Source organism: Protopterus annectens, chromosome 14.part0, assembly GCF_019279795.1.
Source record: "Protopterus annectens isolate FY-2018-M chromosome 14.part0, PAN1.0, whole genome shotgun sequence".
Lineage (NCBI taxonomy): Eukaryota > Metazoa > Chordata > Ceratodontiformes > Protopteridae > Protopterus > Protopterus annectens.
The window spans coordinates 353,772,573-353,791,286 of NC_056748.1; the positions used below are offsets into that span (position 1 = coordinate 353,772,573).

At 44.2% G+C, this 18,714-nt stretch overlaps 1 protein-coding gene across 1 annotated transcript in view; it reads left to right on the forward strand.

Moving 5' to 3' along the window:
• LOC122788660 (nucleolysin TIAR-like) overlaps positions 1-18,714 on the forward strand; it is an 859,280-nt gene that overhangs the window by 185,045 nt on the left and 655,521 nt on the right. The window contains exon 3 of the mRNA XM_044055556.1: positions 6,956-7,010. Coding sequence (XP_043911491.1) covers positions 6,956-7,010 — 55 coding nt within the window. The remainder of the gene's footprint in view (positions 1-6,955; positions 7,011-18,714) is intronic.

Here is an 18,714-nt window from a genome sequence, read left to right on the forward strand (position 1 = left end):
GTATGTATGCTATAGTTCTGCTCTTCAGTAACTTGAACTGAAGCTAGTGTTTGCTGAATTTTGTTTGCTAGTAATTACAGGTGTGGAGGTAGCCACATTCTTTGATTTCCTGTCCTTGCCTATTTAAGTGGTACAGTGTGATATATTTTCTGCTTAAAAACCTCCGCTTTGGCCGGCTAAGAACTTTGTTATATTCAACTGGACGTATAAGAGAATTTAAGTACCTTTATCTGCACTTTTTTAAAAAAAAATGCAGTATTTAATTTGATTTAAACTGTGTTGAAGGAATATTTAACTGCTGCTCTTCAGTTATTCCCACCCACCCTCACTGTATTTGTTTTGGTGTTAATCTTAGTGGCCTTGAAACTGCCCGCCCCTCAGCCTGCCTCTGGGCCCATCTCATTTGCTCACTCAGCTGAGTGCAGTGGGATAGTATTCTGATTTCAGGCACTCCTACTGTGTACAAAGAGAGCATCTGGGAAACAGACAAAAAAAAAAAGGTTGGGCTTATTTCCTGCCTTTCCTGTTAAGTGGTGTAGACTTTTTGTGGGCTTCTGGGCCCCCAAGCCCTTCTGTGTTTGAGGGAAGCCTTCTAGCTTGTTTTTTTTCTTATAACTAGCCAGTTTTCTTGTTTCAGCACTCAAATCTGTTTCTCTGATCTCAGCACTTTTTCAGATGATAAAAAAAAAAAAAATCATCTGCTTTTACTGTACTTGTGTTTCTACCTACTTCATTTTACTTTTGCATCATCTTAAAAATACTCAATTGTATTTATTACTGCTTGGTGTAACTCATTCTAAGCCTTTTGGTTTAAACACTTGGGCTTCGGACCAGTTGTTTTGCACTGAGAGGGTTTGTGGTCTGCACTGTTGTGGCAGAACAGGTAGCTTACATCCTTCTAGGTTGGGAACTGCTGATTGAGGGCTCAGTGTCTGTTATTCTAAAAGTGTATTAATTGGGCTTTCAGGCCAGTTATTTTACATTGAGGGTTCGTGGTCTGCACTCTTGTGGGAGGAGAGGCTGGACTCTGCCCTTCTGAGCTGGGAATTTCTGGTTGAAGGCTTATAGTGCATGCATATCTGAACTGCTTCTTACTGAAGTTGGTGTGCCTTGTTTGCTGTGGCATAGACTGGATTCGGGCCTGCTGGATCTAGCTTTGTTTGTGTAACTTGAGCACTAATCCAGACATTCTCTAAAGTATTCAATTGTATTTATTACTGCTTGGTTTTAACTTGATTAAAGTGTAGCTATCATTCTAAGTCTTTTGGATTAAGCACTTGGGCTTCAAGCCAGTTGTTTTACATTAGGAAGGTTTGTGGCAAGCACTGTGGTGGCAGGACAGGTAGCTTTCATCCTTCTAAGTTGGGAACTGCTGATTGAGAGCCCAGTGTCCAAGTGTATTAGTCCTGGTTTAGGCACTTGGGCTTCAGGCCAATTATTTTACATTAAGAAGGTTCGTGGTCTGCACTCTTGTTGGAGAAGAGGCTGGACTCTGCCCTTCTGAGCTGGGAATTTCTGGTTAAAGGTTTATAGTGCCTGAATATTTGAACTGTATCTTACTGAAATTGGTACACCTCGTTTGCTGTAGCATAGACTAGATCCAGGCCTGCTGAATCTAGCATTGTTTATATGCTTGTTTGTTTATTTCCCTGGAACACTAATTCCACCTAATACGCGGCTTCTCAGCGCTTCTGTGGATCCCTAGTGATATCTACATTGCTTACTGTACTTATTTCCTTGTTTCACTTGAAAGAAAGTTACTGTTTGTCGTTTTTGCATTTAGTTACTTGTAACACATTGCACTGAAGTTACCTGGCACTTGCTCACTAAAGCAATTATATAAGTCAGCACTAAAAATTAAAAGCACTACAACCTCACTCCCCACTGGCCCTTGTTTTCAATTATTAAGGAATTCCCAATATTATTCTAGCATGTCCAAAGGTCAGTTGTCAATCTCCTCTCCGGTCCAGCTGGTGAATCTGGGAATCTTGAGGCAATGTTATAACTGCCTCATGTACACAGACAACCCTCTCCTCCTCACACATAACACAAATACTTGCGAGAGATGCAGCTATTTAGCCAAACTGGAGGCTGAGCTCTCTCAACTCGGGACTGGCAAGACCAGACAGGAGGAGAAGGCAACTACACACACCACAAAACCAGCCTCACATAATGCTACCACACCACTGAATCAAACACATAAACACACAAAGACCTACTCGGAGGCTCTGAGTAAAAATTTACCTAAACAGCAGAGGCCTCCAAAGCAGACACCCAAACAACTGCTACCTCAAGACACCCCACAAGCAACACATAAACCACAAAATCAGTGTGCAAAGCAGTCACAGCCCTTAAGGCCAAATACTACACCAAGCATACTTGTCATAGGTGACTCCACAGTCAGACACACTGACGTCCCACTCACCAGGCTGAACAAGGAGAGGGTCACAGTAAGCTGCCTATTGGGCGCTAGAATCCGCCACATAACACAAGCACTCGGGTCACTCCATTGCAAGTACAAATATGACAGTCATTGTCCATGCTGGTGTGAACGACCTGAGACGTACCTCCCTGGACTACATGAAAAGAGACATAGAGGAGCTCTCTGATTATGTAGTCCAGGCAGGTATGACCCTGACCCTGAGCAGTATCCTTCCTTTACCAAGAATGATGCCACAATATAGAGACAAGATGATCAGCTTTAACAATTGGCTTAATGTCTGGTGTCATTCAAAGGGGATCCAGTGTCTGTCTGCCTGGGATGACATGCTTGACAATCCACGCTGCTTCGCAAGGGACGGCTTGCACCTGTCACCCATGGGATTCCGGATATTGGCTAAGGCTCTTGCCACCCCCATAGTGCCTTTTTTAGGCAAGGCTCAAATTCTAAACCTACCACCCTAGAAAACAAAAATGGGAAGAAACTGAGGGTAATGGTGCTCAATGCCAGAAGTCTAAATCTCAAAATGCACGCACTCGAGGCCCTTCTCAGTATGGAGAACATCGATGTCTGTGCTGTAACTGAAACCTGGTTCAAGGCTCCTGAGCACCCCGGCACTATTGGGTTTTACCTCCTATCATGCATTCCGGCCCCAAAACCCGGACCACACCACAAAAGGAGGGGGTGTATCCATATTCATAAAGAATACCCACACCTCCAGGTTGGTGGCAACGCACGAAGCTTCGGAAACAATCCAGGTGCAACTAACCATAGGCAAAACTGCTCTACAAATTGTAGCATGCTACAGGCCACCCTCTCAAACTCAGGAACCCCACACAGCCTTCCTGAAGACACTGGAGGGTATAAATGCATCTCCAAACACCATCATATTGGGTGACTTCAACTACCCGAATATAGACTGAGAACATTACTCAAGCCCTAACTTTCTAGCCCAACGGTTCCTGGAGTTCAAATGCCATGGAACAGCTAGTCACTGTTCCCACAAGAGGAGAAAATATACTAGATCTCATTATCACAAACATGGGGACAAAATGCTCCACACCGGAAGTATATCCTTCATTGGTGAGATCTGATCATAAACTAATCTCACTGGAAATCCACATCCCGCCCCCACCCCAAATAAAAAAGACCACAGTGAAGAACTTCTCTAAAGCAAACTTCACACTACTCAAGACTGGTGTGGTATCCTTCAAGGCCCCTGAGCCAGTGGAAACCACAACCCAAGCTGCGGAAGCCCTTACAAATGCCTTCTATGAACACCTCCAGGACTGTATGGATCAGGCAATCCCAAATAAAATCAAGACTCTTTCCACAAAGGGCAAATGTCCAGTCTGGTGGACCCCAGCCATTAACAAACTTTACAATAAAAGGAGAAAGCTATTACATGATAGAACAAAATCCATAAAGGAAGTCACCCTGATCATTATTAGTAAAAAAATACGAGCACTCATAAAATCAACTAAGGCCAATTTTGAGAGAAAAATTGCCATGGATTCAAAGGACAATCATAAGGCCTTTTTCAGCTATGTTAGGAACCTGGGTGGAAACTCCCAGATATGCTCGGAATTAGTCCAAAATGATACAAAAATCACTGAACCCACAGACAATGCCAACATACTGGCAGACAGGTTCAGTGCAAACTTCACCCCCTCTCCCCCCCCCAAAGGAGAGAACTATCCCAGCGGAGTATAGCCTCGAAGACATCTCAAATGCGCAGGTGAAAGCTGCTCTCTCTAAAGCTAAAAACACAGCATCAATGGGACCAGATGGTGTCCCCGGCTGTGTGCTACACGAGCTAAATGAGGAATTAAACCCGCACATAAGGCAGCTGTTTAATCTCAGCCTTACCACAGGATACGTGCCCAAGGAGTGGCGTACGGCAACTGTGGTCCCACTCCACAAAGGTGGTGCCTCTACGGACCCTGGTAATTACTGCCCCATAAGCTTAACAAGTCTAGTCTGCAAAGCTATGGAGAGGATCATAATGGAGCTCATAAACAAAGATATAGGGGACTTGCAGACATTGGACCCGACCCAGTTTGGCTTCAAGGGCAGATCATGCCTTTTGAACTTGGTTGACTTCGAAACAGTCACCAAGGCCATTGATGAGGGAAAGGCAGTCCATACAGCCTCCTTGACCTTGCAAAGGCTTTCGACCCAATACCCCACTTGGGTATTGTAGAAAAACTTACCAGCTTAAATGTAAACCCATATGTCACAAGATGGGTTGCAAACTGGCTTAAGGACAGAACCCACAGGATTAGAGTTGCTGGCGCTATGTCAGACACCAAGCCGGTCACAAGTGGTGTCCCACAGGGCTCGGTCCTTGGCCCCCTATTGTTCGGCATCTACTTCTCAGAAGTACAGGCCAACATGGGAGGACTTTGGCTGACAACGTTTGCAGATGACTGCAAACTGGGCGCCATAGTGGAAAGTGCATCGGTCACGGATATCCTTCAGAAGGGACTCACGGAAACAGATAGCTGGTGCCAGAGCCATGGCCTGAAGTTAAACGCCAAAAAATGTATAGTAATACCCTTCGGGAAAAACAAGGTAACCCCAAGCTACCATATAGGTGGCAATCCACTAAGCACAGAAGAGGTTATCAGGGACCTGGGGACCCAGGTTGACAGTGGCCTTTCTTTTGACACTCACGTTGCTAAAGTGGTTAGAAAGACCTTCTACATTGCCCACCTGATCATGAAGGATTCACATCCAGATCTAGTGAGGTCATTGTTCCCCTGTACTCTTCACTTATCAGACCAATGATCGAGTACAATGCCCCATTCGGGATGCATCTCACCCGACATCTGCAGCAATTGGAGAGACCCCAAAAGTTCCTCACCAAAAGGATAAAGGGACTCCAAAATCTGTTATATGCTGCCAGATTGAAGAAACTCCAGCTCTATTCAGTCGCATACCGTCTGCTCAGAGGTGACATGTGCCTGACATACAAGGCCATGTCCAACCCGGAATTAATGGACATGCTCCACCTCAAAAAATCCAAATCCACCAAAACCACTAGAGGAAGCGACTTAAACCTTAGCACAGATATAAATAGGACGTGCTGGAGGGATAGATTTATCACTCAGAGACTCCTTATGCTGTGGAATAAAATCCCGGTCCATGTGAGGCAGAGCACCTCGCTGGCTCTGTTCAAGAGAAATCTTGACCTGTGGATGGGAGATCGTAGGTTTACCCCGGGAATCATCTGTGTCACTGCTGGACAGAAGCACAACAAACTAATGGGCACAGTATTTTTTTATATAAGTGGTGGCGTAAGCCACAAAACTTTGGGCTAGGCTTATAAATGCCTTAGGGCAGATAGCCTAGTATAAACCTATGAACCTATTTACATAAATTTTAGCCTACCCTTTTGGGGGCACCTGACGTCTGGGGCAAGAAAAACTGAATAAAATGGCATCTGCTGCATCTTTTATACCCCTGACGACCTGACGTTGGGGAGGAGGCGACAGCAACCAACGCGGGACCCAAGACTTTGGAATTCAGGCCGACTTAGGGCAATCTGCCAGCAGGATAACCCAAATGTAATGACTGCAACAGTGAATACACTCGGAACATCTACATTTATGGTAAGTGTACACAACTGTACTTTTTAGTATACCTAGTCAGTCGGCATGTTTTGCAGCAAACCCCCTCACACAAGAAGTGATCAACTCTTTTACTTGAAGTGCGGACCTTGAGTTTTAAGGGATAGTTTAATTACGCAAGAAAGGAGAAATTTATATTGCATGTATTTGGCTACATTCTGCTTACTTTTATGCAGTTAAAATTTCATTTCAATATCACTCTGCTTTTCGATACTCAAGTTAAAAATTTTTTTTTCCTGATTTCAAATAATGCCTCCATTTAGTAGCCGTTTGCTAACATGTAAGCAGAATTAGTTTTTCATATTTCAGATCGGGTCATTTTGTCAAAGTAAATTGGAACAGCTAGGCCGACTGTTTCCTAAATGAAACATTTAAACTGAAAAGAAGTATTGTTTGAAACATAATGTACTTAGAAGTTGTCAAAATATACTTCACCCTGAATGCAGTAATTTTTGTAGTGATGACAGTGGTAAGTTTCATTTTCCACTTGGATTATGAATTCTTAGCTCGTTAAACAGCAGGCAATTTGAGAAAGTGATGCAACGTAGGAAAAATGTACTGTTCATTGTAAGTAAACGTTTTTATAGTGTTAACTGCAGTGAAGGATGGTCTTAAATTGTACATGCCAGCTGCCTTATCACTTAGTCTGTGTGCGCCAATTGCTTCAGTCCTGTATTTGTGCAGTCTGCATGCAGAGCAAGCTGACAGTCTGCTATGACAGTGTTTGTAAGTATAGCACACTTGATTTTCATCTTGTAATTTTATGGCAAGTTTCACAGATGTGCCATATATTTTTAGTCATGTCATGGTTTGGTGTACGGTAGTGTACTCTCATTTTAGAAATACTCTGACTGGTGTGTTAATTGTGTGGTCTTGTTTTCAGGAGGTCAAAGTAAACTGGGCGACAACACCTAGTAGTCAGAAGAAGGACACATCAAGTAAGTTCCTCTTAACTTTTAAACCTGCTTTGGGAACTGTGGTGTGCTAGATGCATGCTATCACATTCTTGGAAAAGTAGCAGCTGTCTAGTGAGAATTCATGTTCAAGTGTAGGTTCTTAAAAATCAAAAGAAATCCAAAATGTGGCACTGAAATGTTATGCCTGGCTGTGTAAAGGCAGTTACTTTCATCATATAACGTTATATATCATTATAGCCTAGTGACGTCTCCTGGTGCTTTTGCAGTTGCATCAAAGTGACACCTGTAGGCATCTAATATAGCTTATTCATATTTGCATTCATTTAAAAATCATGCTACATACAGACTGTTGAAATATTTTATCTTAAAGTTTACGTGATGGGCAACACCTGCACTGCTTTGACCTTTTTGTAGTGTTTCTTCGAGATATTTATTTGCTGTTTACATTGCAACAAGTTTCATAGTTTCTAAATATCTCCACAACCAAGTAACTGACATAACTGCTTAGTCTTGTATGAAAACTCATAGCTGTATGAACATAATGTCTGTAGTTTTTGTTTACGGAGATATTGTAAGTGGTTTACAAAATTAATATAAACTGTTTGACGTAAAAAAAATTTCAGTTTAAGGTCTAAAACCTAATGAACAATACCAGTTTAAAAATGTATTAGTATTGAAGAGTTTGCAGTTTATATTGCTTTATTAGTCTTATGGCTCTAGTGATATGGGTATTAGTTTGAAATGTTAGGATATAACTTGATTTTGTCAAAAAGCTCTGAATGCAGTCTTTGGGGGGTTTAATTCAAACCTCCAGAGCTCAGTTGGAGAGACTTAGCTTAAGCAATTGAACTTGGCCTGATGTTTTTGTCATAGTATTAGAAGTCTTTGCTAGTGTATTAACTATTAGAACATAGTAGTATATGCAGTGACCATGTTCAGTTTTGACGTTAGTTGACATTTTCTGTACTTGAAGAACTTGGTTTCTGTTTTTATAAACTTAGTCTTTTTTTTGGGATGCCAAAGAGCATTTTTGAGAACCTGCAGTATTTCTCTCAAGATGGTCAGTGGCGAAGTAAGCTTGGGTCCCATTTTTGACCATTTGCAGCCATAAGGTTTTGCAAATGCAAGGTAGACTCGAGTGTTGAGCCACCGTACTTTCATGACGTTAACTAGGTACATGCATAAGTGTACTGATGTTCATCATGTTTCACTGTTGCAGTCATTACTCTTGGGTTATCCTACTGGCAGGCTATCCGCAGTCGGCCTGAATTCCAAAGTGTAGGTCCGGCGTCTTTTGCTGTCGTCTCTTCCCTGACGTCAGTGCGCCAGGGGTATAAAAGATGCAGCCGACGCCATTTTCTTCAGTCTTTCTTGCTGTGCGGTGCCTGAAGCAAAAACAGTTCGCAAGTGCCGGTCGGCTGACTCTTGAGATTTTCACAGACTAATTTCAGATCCAAAGTCTTCATTAAAGCTAAGTACCCCGTTGTGGAAACTTTTTTCTTGCTCCAGACCGATGTCAGAAAAAGTTAACAATTGTAATTCTTGTGGGAAGCAAATACCTCAAGGATTTTCATTCTTAGTGTATTCCTTGCCTAGGCCCTGATCATAATGTTTTGTGCTAGATTCGACCAACGCACTATTGAGAGTCTGTTTGATTTTGCTTTTCATTACTTTGGCCGAAAATTCAATTATATAATGCCGTCGGAACAGCTGACTGGAGTTTCTAAAAAACGCAAGGAAAAAGAGGACAAGCATCCGAGATCCAAAACAGACTAGGCTTCCGCTAAGCCAGTCACCGGTTCTCAGTGAGGCGCTTTCGCAGCCCCTGATGCCTGCTACCTCAGAGCCACAGGCCGCTGACGACTCACACGTGGAGCCAGCTAGGCCTCTGGATACTCAAGGTATTGGACACTCAGAAATAATTTCCTCAGATGGGTCCAGAGCCGCTGAGCAGGCATCAGATTTTGAGGGTGTTTTCAGACCTACACAGCTATAAGTAAAGCCTACTAAAGCTTCAGAAGCAAGGACTAAAGCAGCTTTAAAGACAAACAAGTACAACATTCTCCAGGACAAACTTCCATGCCTGAGAAACAGATGCTCAAAATGGTCGAAGACCTTATTACCTCGATCAGGGGTTCCCATCCCCCCTCCTGACAAGAGGCCTAGGCAAGCGGCAGACTAGGGCTCTTCAGATCAGGTTTCCATTTCTTCTGACTCCTCTTCTGTACAGGAATACTCTCTTCCTCCCTATGAGGATTCTGATGCTGAAGAATCCATTCCTTCAGCCCCTCCTCCTGAGGATTATTCTTTTGGGGAAACCCTGCATACCATGAGGGAGCACTTCCACTGCGAGTGCCAAGATTTCTCAGAATCAAAGAAAAGGCTTACAGATTTTCTTTTACTTCCTCAGCACAGGCCTCTTGCTGTTCCCCCTGTGTTAGACATTGTAGATGTATTTTCAGAGTCCGGCCTTTCTCCAGACTTCTTACCTCCAGCTCCTGTTAAACCGGACAGATACTACAGGGTTCCAGGTTCGCATAAATTTCTTTATAAAAACCCTGCTGCTGACCCAGAAACTATTTCTCAGGGTCCCAAAGGGGTTAAGGCCGCTACTGCAAAAAACCATATCCCTTAGGACAGGGATTCAAGCGCACTAGACAGATGGGGGGGGGGAGGTTTCCACTTCTGCTACTTTGGCTGTGAGGGCTTTAAATTGTCAATTTCATATGATTAGATATCAGCAATACGTAATGTCACTGTTAAAGCAGAAAATGTTGATCAATTCTGATTGTGCAGAAAATAATGAAATGCAGGATTTATTGCATGCAACTGAACAAGTGGGAAAGCATACATTGCAATGTGGTTTTGATTCTCTGGAGGCCTCCTGCAGGGCCCAGTTACGGGTTCTGTCATTAGGAGGCAAGCTTGGTTAAAGGAACAAAATCTACCTGATCATGTTAAAGCAAAATTATTAGATGCTCCATTACAGCATGATACTTTATTTGGTGTTAAAGCAGAGGAGTTTTTGAAGAAAATGGAGGACAAAGCAAAATCTATGCAAACAGTAAAGGATTTTTTTTACAGGTTCAGCCACCAAGATTTAGCAGGAACTGGCCTACAAAGAATTGGTCCTTTCCAGTGTCGGACAGGCCACAGAGAGGCAGATACAGACGTCCCCAGAGGCAGATCCCAGCCCCAGGGCTCATACAGGTCTAAACAGTGGGGCGCTTCTACCTCCAAAAGCGGAGAAGACAAAGCACAGCCATACAGGAAACAGTCCCAGTGACTTGCTTCTGCCAGCACCAAACACTTATCTTCTTGCAGCCCCCTTAGGGGGAAAACTAGCACTTTTCTCTCAAAATTGGCACATGATCACCCAGGACAAATAGGTACTGAATATAGTGTCCCAGGGCTCCTGGTTCCACTTTCACACCCTGCCAAAGGCAAAAGGTATGCTAAACCTGCCACACAATCAATGGGCAGAGGCACAAAAACAAGTTTCGTCCCTTATGAACAGGAGGGCCATTTAGCAAGTAACACAGCAAAAGCAGGGACAAGGATTGTACTCAAGACTTTTCTTGGTACCCAGAAAGGACAAAGCCTGGAGACCAATACTGGACCTCTCTATTCTAAACACATTTCTGGACGTTCCAAAATTCTAAATGTTAACTCTGCAGCATCTTCTGCCCATGCTGGGCAAGAAGGCTTGGCTTGTAACTTTGTACCTAAAAGAGGCATACCTGCATATCCCAATCAGACAATCTTGCAGAAGGTACCTCAGATTCATATCTGGCTCAATGCACTACCAATTCTCTGCACTGCTCTTTGGCTTATCTACTGCGCCCAGGGTCTTCACAAAATGCCTGGCACCAGTAATTGCATTTTGCAGACAGAGGAATTCAAATATATCCTTACTTGGACAACTGCCTTATACAAGCAGAGAACAAGGACACTCTACTAAAGCATCTGGCGTTTGTAAAAAGATTATTAATTTGCCTAGGGTACACAGTAAACGAAAAGAAATCGGAACTAGAACCCTTTCGAGATAATATTCCTGGGTGCAAGCTTAAATACAACTGCTAAGATGGCTTATCTCACATTAGACAAACAAAGGCAACTAACTTCTTACTTCAAAATGTTGGCAACAAAGACCCAGTTATCTGCAAGAAAAATTCTGCAGGCTTTGGGCTTCATGGCATCCTGCATTCTGCTAATATGTGCCAGACTGCATATGAGGAAACTTCAATGGTACCTGAAAAGTGTCTGGACTCAACATTGTCAAAGCCTGGAAGCATTAATTGCCCTCATTCCTTGCCTGCAACAGAAGTTTCAATGGTGGGCACATGCCTGTCACCACAACAAGGGACAGCCATTCACTCTACCCACAGCCAGGCAGTCAGTAACAACAGATGCATCCGATTATGCCTGGGGAGCACACATGGCAGGAAAATGTATTAAGGGCACATGGTCCACAAGCCAAATGCATCTACATATCAATCAAAAAGAGATGCTAGCTGTTTAGAATGCCCTGACAGTTTTCAAGGATCTACTCCAGCCAGGACAACTGATAAGGACGGACAATACTACAGTCATGTGGTACATAAACAAGCAGGGAGGCACACATTCCTGTCCCCTCTGCAGACGAGCCATGACTTTGTGGGGGACACAGCATTGACTTATCAAGTACACCTGCAAGCACAATTCCTGCCAGAAAAGAACAATACTCTGGCAGACGAACTAAGCAGAAACCTCACTGATCCCCATGAGTGGAATCTGGATCCACAAGTCTTCAGCATGATGATAAAGGAATGGGGATGCCCAGACATAGATCTGTTTGCCTCCCCTCACAACTGCCAACTACAGAAATTCTGCACAAGGACTTATCACAAGCAAGCATGGAAAGTGGATGCGCTGTCATTCAGCTGGAAAAGCCTAACAATGTATGCCTTTCCTCCTCTGCCTCTCCTCCCCAAGGTACTCCTAAAGGTCAGACAAGAGAAGCCAAGAATGATTCTGATTGCCCCAGACTGGCCACACCAGCATTGGTACCAAATTCTAAAAAGTTTGTCTCAAGGCCCAGCCTGGACATTGCCTCTAATTCCTCACTTACTGACCCAGCGAAACAATCAGATTCAGCACAGCCAACTCGGGACCCTAAATCTGGCAGTATGGCGGATAATATAACCATTCAAAACCCTTCTCTCTCTAAAGCAGTGATGGATGTTATTTAGGAGGCCCAGTACCAGAAAATCTTATGCAGAAAAATGGAAAAGATTCTATGCTTGGAACCAGGCGCAAGGAATTGACATATCTGTGCCAAATATTCCTCAGATTTTACAATACCCAACTGAGATGCTGGACAAAGGCCTTTCCTTTTCATCAATTAAAATTCATGCCTTTGCCATTTCAGCTCATTACAATACGGAACCGCCTATTTTTTCCCATCCTTTGCTAAGGCAGTACCTCAGAGGGGCCAAAAACATAGGACCTCCAAGGAGAGCCCCAATACCGACATGGGACCTCAACTATGTCTTGGAAAAACTAACACTGCCGCCTTTTGAGCCAGCCAGTACAGCTGATATAAAGTTTTTATCTTGGAAAACAACTCTGCTCCTAGCAATAACCTCTGCAAGACGAGTTTGAGTTACAGGCACTTATGGCTGTGGAACCTTTCATCATTTTCCATCCAGACAGGGTTTCTCTAAGGATGAACCCAACATTTATGCCTAAGGTAGTGTCCATTGTGGCCTTTAACCAAACCATTCATTTGCCTACCTTTTATCCAAACGCACAGAATAAGGGTGAGAGACTTCTGCATTCTTTGGACATACACAGACAACTATGCTTCTATTTGGACAGAACTAAAGCTTTCAGAAAAACTGAGCAACTTTTAGTGGTATATGCTGCAGGGTCTCAAGGAAGGCCTATCTCAATCCACTATTTCAAAATGGATAGGCCACTGCATTCGATGTCCTTCAAGGATGCATCTGCAGTCATAACATATGGGTTGTCCTGCCTCAGGCAGCCCTTCGGTCGGCTGGATTCCAAAGTCTGGGTCTGGCCTCTGCTGATGTCGCACTTCACCCGACGTCCTAGCTCCTAGGGTATGAAGGCGTCAGCCGACGCCATTTTCCTCAGTCTTCTTGCCGCGCGGTGCCCAAAGCAGAAGCTGTTTGCAAGTGCTGGTTGGTCAGATCCAGAGATTTCAGCTACCGAAGACTTCTAAAAAAGCTAAGTACCCCGTTCGGGACTCTTTCTTGCCTCAGCCGATGTCAAAGTAAATAATTGTTTAACTTGTGAGAAACAAATACCTCATAAGGATTTCCACTCTTACTGCCTTCCTTGCTTAGGCCCAGACCACGACGTATCAGCTTGTTTAGCCTGTGCTTCCTTCAACCGACGGACACTTGGACGTCAGTCGGAGTTTGCTGAAGGAGTTTTTGGTCCCGCTTTTGCATATAAATTGCCGTCGGAGACTCCAACTACACATTTAGCCAAAAAACACAAGGAAAAGGACCGACACTCGCGGCCCGCGGTTTCGGCTGAAACCACGGTTAGGCCTACCGCGAGTGTCTCTGTTTCAGCTGAAACAGAGTCCTCGGTTCTTCCTTCGGCCGCAAGCATGCCTCCGACAACCGAGACCTCACAGGCCCCGGCTGAGTCAGCTACAGAAATTCTTACCAAAGAAGCAGGCACACAGGAATTGTCCGACACAATTCCGTTGGACATCTCTACTCCTGCACATGGGGCAGCTAGGCCCCCTGCTTCTATGTCTATTAAGGCCTTCTCCAGGGCTAAAGCAGCTAAACTTTCCAAGGCCTTACCTACTAAAGCTCCCTCTCACAGACCTTCCTCTAGTTCTCAGATTCTCAGCCTGGCTGAGGACCTTATTTCTCTGATCAGGGGATCCCAACCTCACCCAGACAGGGCCTCACATCCTCCTCCTGAAAAAAAGCCTAGGACTGAACCCCCTGAACCTCTCTCCTCTGACTATTCCTCGGATGGATCAGAGTTATCAGACCATCAGGAAGGACCATACTCACCTTATGAGGATTCGGATGCAGAAGACTCCATTCCTTCTGCCTCCCCCCCAGAAGAATTTTCATTTGGGGAAACTCTATGCTCAATGAGGGAACACTTCCAATGGCAGGGTCAGGATTTTTCTGAATCTAGGAAAAGGCTAAGGACTTTTTTACACTTACCACAGCATAGGCCTTTAGCCATTCCACCTGTACTATCAGTTGTTGATGATGTATACAATGATGCCAGTTCTGCCCCTGATTCTCTTCCCCCGGCCCCTGCCAAACCTGACAGATATTACAGGGTCCCGGATTCTCACTTCCACTTGTATAAGGCCCACGCTGCAGACCCTGAAACCATTTCTCAGGGCCCTAAGGGTGTTGCAGCTGCCTCTGCCAAAAAACCCCTACCCTCTGAAAGAGAATCAAGAGCATTAGAGAGATGGGGTAAAAAGGTTTATACATCTGCTACTCTTTCTGTCAGGGCTTTAAACTGTCAATTTCACATGATACAGTACCAGGAATTTTTGTGTTAGATCAGCTGAATAAAAAGCTTTCCTCTCCTGAACCTTTAGACCGTAAGTCCCTTCAGGATTTGGTACACAACTCACAGCAGGTCAGTAATCATTTCTTAAAATGTGGCTATGATGCACTGGAGGCTTCATTTAGATCAGCTATGACTGGAGCAGTGATTCGAAGGCATGCCTGGCTAAAAGAACAATCCTTGCCAGACCATGTCAAGTTTAAACTCCTAGATGCCCCTATGGCGAATCAAAGTTTATTTGGCCCCCCTGCACAGGAGGTTCTAAAGAAGGTGGAAGAAAAAGCAAAATCTGTGCAAACGGGCAAGGATTTTCTGCAGGTCCAACCTCCGAGGTTCAGCAGAAATTGGCCTTCAAAGAATTGGTCCTTTCCAGACACCTCCAGAGCACAGAGAGGCAGAAATAGACGCCCAAGAGGCAGAGGCCAAACAAGGGGTGCCTACAGGGACCGTCAGTGGCAAACTGACAACCAGAGGAGTGCCGCCACAGCTACGACTGCAACCACTTCCACAGGACAGACACAATGACTTGGCTCTGATTCCGCCTACCAGGGAACAACTGGAAGCACCCTTGGGCGGGAAAGCTAGCTTTATTTTCAAAAAACTGGCATTGCATTACAGGAGACAAATGGACTTTGCAAACAATAGACAAAGGCTACAGGTTTCACTTCCACACTTTACCAAAAAAGAGAGGAATACCAAACCTTCCATCAAGCCAGGAGTCCGAGGCTCTAAAACAAGTCATCAACTTACTAAGGATGAGAGCAATAAAAAAGGTACCATCTATGGAACAAGGCAAAGGATTGTACTCCAGACTATTCCTTGTACCAAGAAAAGAAACTCAATGGAGGCCTATTCTCGACTTGTCCGCACTGAACACATATCTCATAGTACCAAAATTCAAGATGCTGACCCTACAGCAACTTCTTCCCATGTTGGGCAAGGAGTCTTTGCTGGTGACTCTAGATCTCAAGGAGGCATACCTGCACGTCCCCATACGACCAGATTGCAGAAGACACCTCAGATTTCTTGCAGGATCAGAGCATTATCAATTCTCAGCATTGCCCTTTGGCTTATCTACTGCGCCCAGAGTATTCACGAAATGCCTGGCAGCAGTAATTGCACATTGCAGGCTTCAGGGAATTCAAATCTATCCATACCTGGACGACTGCCTAATACAAGCGGACAACAAGACAAAAATAATAAAGGATTTGGCCTATGTCATACAACTGCTACAAGCCTTGGGATACACAGTCAACATACAGAAGTCAAGACTAGTGCCATCCCAAAGGATAACATTTTTGGGTGCAGAACTGGACACTAACTCAGATGGCTTTTCTCACAGAAGAGAAACAAAAGCAACTTCCACTTTACTTCATGGCATTGACAAGACAAACTCAGCTTACTGCAAGGAAAGTCCTGCAGGCCCTGGGTTACATGGCATCCTGCATAATCTTGATCCCACATGCCAGACTGCATATGAGAAAATTACAATGGTACCTAAGGAATATATGGTCTCAACACAGACACAGCCTAAAAACCATGATACCAATCATTCCATGCCTGAAACAAGAATTCCTGTGGTGGGCTCAGGCCTGCCAGACCAACAGAGGGTTGCCTTTTCACAAACCACAACCAAGGCAGACCATCACCACGGACGCCTCAGACCTAGGCTGGGGGGCACACATGGAAGGCAAGTGTATCCAAGGCCTATGGTCCCAGGACCAGCTGAATCTACACAAATCTAAAGGAGATGCTGGCAGTGAAGCATGCAATCGAGGCATTCAAACCATTCCTCCAGCAAGGACACCTGCTAAGGACGGACAATACCACAGTCATGTGGTACATCAACAAGCAGGGAGGCATGCATTCCTACCCTCTATGCCGGGTGGCAATGGATCTGTGGAATCTAGGCCTGAATCTCAACATTCAACTGCAGGCCAGATTCGTACCAGGAAAAGAAAATTCACTAGCAGACAGATTAAGCAGAACTACCACTGATGCTCACGAATGGATGCTGCATCCAGACATCTTCAAAACCATAACAAAGACATGGGGAATGCCAGAGATAGACGTGTTCACCTCCCCACTCAACCACCAACTGAAGAATTTCTGCTCAAGAGAATACCACCCGCAAGCCTGGAGGGTGGACTCCTTCTTCTCTTTCAGCTGGAAGGCCATGACAGTTTATGCCTTTCCACCTCTCCCATTGATGTACAAAGGTCTACTGAAGATCAGGGAGGAACAGCCAAAGGTAATTCTGATAGCTCCAGACTGGCCAAGGCAGCATTCGTACCCACTACTGAGAAGCATGTCTCAGGCGAACTCATGGCCTCTACCTCTATGGCCTTTACTTCTAACACAGAACAACTACAAGACCCTGCATCCAAACTTGAAAACACTGCAGCTAACTGCCTGGAAAATTGCATAAAGGAAAACCAACCTGTGTTATCTCAGAGAGTCAAGGACATTATCCTGGAGGCTCGCAGACCCTCCACAAGGAAAACATACTCGGCCAAATGGAAGAGATTCCTCATTTGGAGTGCATCAAAGGGAACAGATGTCAACTGGCAAACCTAGCACACATCCTAGAATACTTAGCAGAACTGTTCCACAATGGCCTGTCCTATTCTTCCATTAAGATTCATGCTTCAGCAATTTCAGCAGAGTACAACATGGATCCTCCTATCTTCTCTCAACCTCTCCTCAGACAATTTCCAAGAGGGATCAAGAATGTAAAACCTCCAAGGAAACCACCTCTACCTGCATGGGATCTCAATTTTGTGCTGGAAAAATTAACACTTCCCCCTTTTGAACCAGCAGCATCAGCAGACTTACAGTTCTTATCTTGGAAAACTGCCTTCCTTCTAGCAATCACTTCAGCAAGAAGGGTATCCGAGTTACAGGCCTTAATGGCAGTGCAGCCTTTCCTTATCTTTCACCAGGATAGAGTGTCTGAGAACCAGTCCTACTTTCATGCCAAAGGTGGTATCCAGAGTATCCTTGAACCAAGCTATTCATTTACCTACATTCTTCCCTAACCCACAGAACACCAGCAGCATCAGCAGACTTACAGTTCTAATCTTGGAAAACTGCCTTCCTTCTAGCAATCACTTCAGCAAGAAGGGTATCCGAGTTACAGGCCTTAATGGCAGTGCAGCCTTTCCTTATCTTTCACCAGGATAGAGTGTCTGAGAACCAGTCCTACTTTCATGCCAAAGGTGGTATCCAGAGTATCCTTGAACCAAGCTATTCATTTACCTACGTTCTTCCCTAACCCACAGAACAGGGGGGGAAAAACTACTACACACCTTGGATGTGCACAGACAACTGCGCTACTATCTGGACAGAACTAAGACCAACAGAAAAACTGACCAGCGTCTGGTAGCATATGCAACAGGAGTGCAAGGAAAAGCAATTTCCAAACAGACAATTTCAAAATGGATAGGAAATTGCATTCGATTCTGTTACTCTTTTCATGGAAAGACAACTCCTGAAAATATCAGGCCTCACTCCACAAGAGCTACAGCCACCACTACAGCTTTCCTACGAGGAGTGGCTACCAAAGACATTTTAGAAGCTGCTACTTGGAGCTCCGTGCATACATTTGCTAAGCATTACAATCTTCCTTTATACTCCAGATCCCGAGCAGGTTTTGCACCTGCAGTTTTACAAGGGATCTTAACTACACCATCATTATCTTAGTACCTCCTCCCCCAGTTTGGCTATGGTATTCTACCCATATGTTATGACTGCAGATGCATCCTTGAAGGGCATAGTACAGTTTTGTACCTACCATAAATGTAGATGTCCGATAGACATGCAAGGTTTGTAAGCAATATTTATAGGAAACCTAGCTATGCTAATTCTATGTTACACTATACCAGTTGTCATCCTATACACCAAAGGAGAGGTTTGGTCAAAGGCCAGATGGTTCGTCTCTCTAGGTTAATCAGTGATGATGAGGAGTTTAAAAAAGAGATTTATATACTCATTGGATTATTTCTAGAGAGGGGTTATCCATTAACACTTTTAATTAAAATCAAAAAAGAAGTGTACAAGAAGAGGAAAAGTAAATATTTCCCAATTTTGAAAATAGGGGTTATAGATCCAGTTTTGTTTGGATCCAACAGTGAAGACAACAATGTGGGTATGGACAAAGACG